Source organism: Phaeoacremonium minimum (genome assembly GCF_000392275.1).
Source record: "Phaeoacremonium minimum UCRPA7 unplaced genomic scaffold PA7_03_scaffold_598, whole genome shotgun sequence".
NCBI lineage: Eukaryota > Fungi > Ascomycota > Sordariomycetes > Togniniales > Togniniaceae > Phaeoacremonium > Phaeoacremonium minimum.
In genome coordinates, this window is record NW_006921500.1 from 402 (window position 1) to 5591 (window position 5190).

The following is a 5190-nucleotide window of genomic DNA, read 5'->3' on the forward strand; positions in this document are numbered from 1 at the left end:
ATTTTTACGTCTTCATATCAACATCATAGAGACAGAGTTCTCCGTGTGCACAGATGTTCCAGGCTCAGGGTTAGGCTCTGGCTTACACTCACACTCTAAGTAAGCATGTACTGTACTGTATCGTATCACACACGACTGCTCCGGCGGTGGCTGACAGACAGACAAACAGACAGCTGCCGACGACAAGTCATGATGGAAGAAAAGACAGAGGCAGCTCCTGTGGCACTCTCGTGTGACCGGCCGCGATGCATGCCAGCGCACTCTGCATTGCCTTCATCGCCTTCGCCTTCGCCATCCTCGTCGCTGCCGCTGCCGCTTTCGCCACGTTCTTCCTCTCTTCAACGAGCGGGCGAGCTTGTTGGAGAAGATATGCGAGAAGCCTCAGATGAAAAGGCATCCATAGACGCAAATACAACGACGCAAGGTGTTTTCCACAATGCCACAGCAACATGCTCCATATCCACATCAATGTCCCCATCCCTGTTTGCGTCAAATTCTGCTGTCGGCGCTCGTGATTTGGAGAAGCTACCGGTGTCTGAGATCCGCACCGAGCAATTGAGTCCTGCTGGATTCCACAGCACCGAGTTCCAAATCAGGTTTGGAGATCACCGGTAAGCTTTTCCCAGGTTCCCCTTCTTTCTGCTGCTGCGTGTCCTTTTCTTGACGCAACGACACCCAGCTCGGGCTCGGGCTCGGGCTAGCAAGTCATCACCTGCCCAAGGCGCTTCTTCCCTCATTTCAACTTTCCTTGCTTGGCACACAATATACCTCCACCTCAGGACATGGCCGTTTGCCCACTGTTTCGCTGACCGGTCGGTTCTTTCGCTCTAGCTACGAGTACGATCCTACGACCGAGACCACCACGTTCAAGATGCCCGGCAAGGTACACCAAGAAGGCGTCCGAGTCGCCACTGCCCTCATCTCTCAATCTCTCGAGGCCAAGAAGGAACAGCTCCGGGTTCAACCAAACGGCGTCGGCAAGGCATTTCTGGACGGAATCCGCCCAAGCGGCAGCATAAGTCTCAAGCTGATCAACGGCTGCTACAAGGTGCCCGACCAAAGCTTCGCCGACGGCAATTCGACTGTGCAGCCGAGCGTGATCGTCCTGGTGGCTTCTTCCACACAGACATGGGACGATGTCCAGGACGAGGCGGAGGACTACATCATTGGCACAACCGGCCTCGTTCGCGCCGTAATCACGGTCAAGCTTGCGGTAGTTGAGGGTTGCAACAAGCTACAGGCTAGAGGGGGTATGCGCATCGGGCTGATCCGTCCGATGTTTAGCAATGGTTTTTTCACGACATCCCTCGAATTCGACGAGGTAAGCATCAAACAAGACGCGCCCGCCCTTGCCCCAGATTTCACAGGCACACGTTCGCCAATCTCAATACAGAATTACCACGCCCCTTTTATTTTTCAAAGCGGTTTGCTGATCATATCCATTCGTTTCCCCTAGTTGATTCAGGGATCTGACAGCCTGCCTCGTGACCATAATGGCGATGGCAACACCATCGATGCACAAGCCATGACGCTCGACCTCGCCGACTTTGCCAATCCCGACAACCACGCCCACATATCTGCTTTGAATGAGAAGATTGAGATCCCCGTGTCCAAGTTCCAAGGCCTGATGCGCGAACTGGAGGCCATCTGCTGTCAGCAACGCGAGTTTGAGTTCCCTCCTCTCCCAGACGGCGTGATCCCGATGAAACAACGGCAGGCTGCTTAGGATGCAGCTGGAGAGAGCTCGTGCGCAGTCAATGTTGACAACGAACAGGGGAGCAGAGGCGGCAGAGCACGAAGATAACATGAGCAAATCGCACAGGCAGGCTGAAGCACGAGGATCGTGCCTATCACGGCAAGAAGCAACGCATCGCGGACGGCGATCCGGATGAGGCTGCTAGCGCTCGCCGCCGTTCGATCCGAAATGCTACCAATACCGCCCGTGCTTAGGTGTAAAGCGATCTGGTCTAGTGTCGTATACCGAAACTTGAAAAGCTTCCTTCCAATCAGACGGGACACCACTTCAAGCAGACGACTCAAACTCGCCTGCTGCCCCCTCGCATTGTCCAGGCAGTTTCCATGTTCTTGTTTGTCCACCCATGGCATATACCCGCGTTTGTTCAATATTCAATCGACCTGGTATATACACAGGCCAAGTAAGTTCGTCCCCCAATGTCCACCTAGCCTGTACCGAGCCAGCCGAGGAGAGACGAGCATCGACTACTGACCAGTGAAACACAGTTGTCAACTGCTGGCCTATACTGATTTCGATCGAAGCAAGGGCTAGGGGTAGGGGCACGGACGGAGGATAGTAAAAGGGAAGGATACTTAGGAGGTAGATAGAGTAAATAATAATCTGTAAGTTACTATTTATCGGCTGAGGAGCTAGAGGAGTCGTATAACGCTCAAGGCTATCTACTTATCTGCTCCTTGAAGCGGTTGCCTGTCGCGTTCCACGTCGCAACGGTCTGTCTTATTGGCCTTTTCTTGCTCCCTCCCGGCGCGCACGACAGCCTTCCCCTATCGTCTCGTCTTCGTCTGGTCTTCGTCTGGTCTTCATTGGCGTGATGTTTCTTATTCCAGCGCTGCCGCAGCGATGTTGCTGCTACATCCCTCCCCGCTGTTCTCGATGTCAGTGCCGTTTCGGTCTTCTCGTGGAGCGCGAGGCGCTTACTGGTATAAGAGTTTCAAGAATGACTCTATACTGTTCAGCACAACCTTGGCATGTAGAAACATGCCTTGCACTTTTAGTCTTGGGATCCTCCTGTAAGCTGATTCATCCGATCACTCACCTTTGGGCTTTCGATGCCAATGGAACAAGCTATCCTCCTAGAAGGCTCCTTGTATCTGGGAGGATTTGGCAATTATTGAACCAGGTATGCATCCACTGGTTAATAAAAGCCTGGATACTTTCGACGTTATAAGTATTAGTACGAATTGACGCATTATTGCTTAGTAGCTTCTTTATATCAAATTCTAGTCGACTACTAAAGAGAATATTTAACCCTCTGTAATCTTTTGATAATTCAAAAAGATTACTGATAAGAGTTAATCGTCCGAGCTTCTTTATTTTATCTAGATTATTAATGACGATGTATACCCCTGCTGTACAAGCTAAGAGGGTCTTGAGTATTATAATAGCGGTTTGGTTGCTACTCTTCAAATTCTCCAGAGGTTATTATCATTAGAAGTTGTGACAGGCTGTAGGCCGGGGGGTGAGAAGTCTGGCACAGGCCACCTGCAACGTACGTTCTACGAATGAAGGGAAGGGGAGTCAATGCGCGCGCACGCAACTATTTAAAGTGTGCCCACGCACTTCTCAACCTTTTTCTCTTCTCCTTTTCTTTCCTTTCCTTGGTTAGATTATAGCCTTCGCTAGACCCACAATAAGTGAATTGCTATTGCAGGGCCTTTCCACACAGATTTATATTTCTTAAAGAATATAAGGGCCGCCTTTTTATATCATATTAGTAAAGTAGCTATTTAGTCGACATGCTAGTTTGCCAGGACAAGTAGCCTTAACGACAAGTTGCTTGTATAGTCCCGCCATAGCACATATAACGTCTCGCATTAGAGTCTTTATAGGATAGGGAGAGGGTATACCTCTGGCGCATAGACGTAGAAGGGGAAGGTAAGATCTTTATATCTCGTCCGACATCGAGAGCTCACGCTCATCAGCGGTAACGTTGATTGACAATTTCCAACAATGTGGGGAGGAGGGGTTGGTCCGGCTCTTCGAGAGCTTTAGAAGCTCTCGCAACAATTATAATAGAACAACCACTCCTTACCCCGTAATCATTCAGGCTGAGGTATACTTACAGGAGTCCTCTTATTGGTCTCGACAGTAGTCTCGCGTTAGTCGTATTAACTTCTTCCAGAATACCTGCTTATCTTCGAGACACAATTTCGTTGTTTTTCCTTGCCGCACGCGAAACGAAGCGGGAAGGCTTCGACTACCTAATAAGTGACAGGAGACAGGCATAGGCATGGCGCTCCTAGATCGCCTATTCGACAATAAAGCTGCTCAATCTTATTGCATTCCCACGAGTGGGAGTATAAGCGGGATCAGGAGAGCACTGGGTACACTACGGCGGATGGAATCGACGACGCAGCCGCCACGTCCAAGTCCCATAGAGAAGTTGTTAGAACAAAACGCCACCGACGCGAACGATGAGGCTGCAGCCAAGAACTCAAGGGCGGGTATTGTCATACTCTGCTTTCATATCTCAAGAACCTGCTGGATTCGTGGAGAAGGGGCATAGAGTGTTTGGTATTGTAGACTGTAGAGTCAAGACTATTTTCCGATTTCAACGCTGCCGTCAGAGGAGTTTGTCTTCCGTAACAATGAAGAGCTTCATGGAGAAGGGGCCCTTAGCAACATAGGTAACGGGCATTCCGGCAGTCAATCCGACGATATCCCCCGCCTTGAAAGAATGTCGCTTCCCACTTTCCACCTCAACCACATCGGTATCTCCATGTACAAGATACATAGTTTCGTCACCAAGAACCCCTGTATAGGGCGTTGTCAATGTCCCTTTGCTATCAACCTTTGTCCCTGGGAAGCCTTTGCCAGACCGCCACACTCCGCTCAACATGGTTCCAGTCGATCCTCCGGACCTGACAAAGTAGAGTTCTCCAGCGACGAGTTCTCCATAATCCGGCTCAGTAAAGCGATGCTCAATCCAATCATCGGGCTCGTCGCTGATGTGATTCACTTTGAGATCGCTGGGAGGGTTTGATGCGGCTTCTGAGCCATTCCAAACACACCAGAACTTCTTAAAGAAGGGTCCATCGACGGCCCACCGTACTTCGAGTCCTTTTGGTGAGCTGACGATAGATCCCGGCTTGATCTTGTAGCTCGCACCCGAGCTCATGACAGTCAGAGTCGCTGTACCCTCCACGACATAGGCGGTCTCGTCACCGAGGGGAGCGGTGTAGACAAAAGTATGGGTACCATCTGGCTTGCTCCCCTGAGTAGTCGGCCCAGTCCTCCAAAATCCACAGGAGAGACTGCCTGAAGACCCAAATGCACGAGCGATGGCAACCTCTCCCGAGACCTGCTTTCCTAGCTTTGGCTCGTTCCACTCAAAGGGGACCCATTGATCGTCGGGGGCTAATGGACTACCATAGTGAATCACGTTGCTCTTTGCAGCGGCTTTCTCGTTTGAGGCCATAACTGAGTGAAATAGT

The 5190-nt window shown here is 50.7% G+C and overlaps 1 protein-coding gene across 1 annotated transcript; it reads left to right on the forward strand.

The window, feature by feature from the left end:
• Positions 1–468: 468 nt before the first annotated feature.
• UCRPA7_8559 (hypothetical protein) lies at positions 469–1726 on the forward strand (the record flags this gene model as incomplete). The annotated part of the gene is made up of 3 exons (XM_007921072.1): positions 469–611; positions 832–1321; positions 1457–1726. The coding sequence occupies 3 exons, from the start codon at positions 469–471 to the stop codon at positions 1724–1726; spliced, it is 903 nt and encodes a 300-aa protein (XP_007919263.1).
• Positions 1727–5190: the final 3464 nt, after the last annotated feature.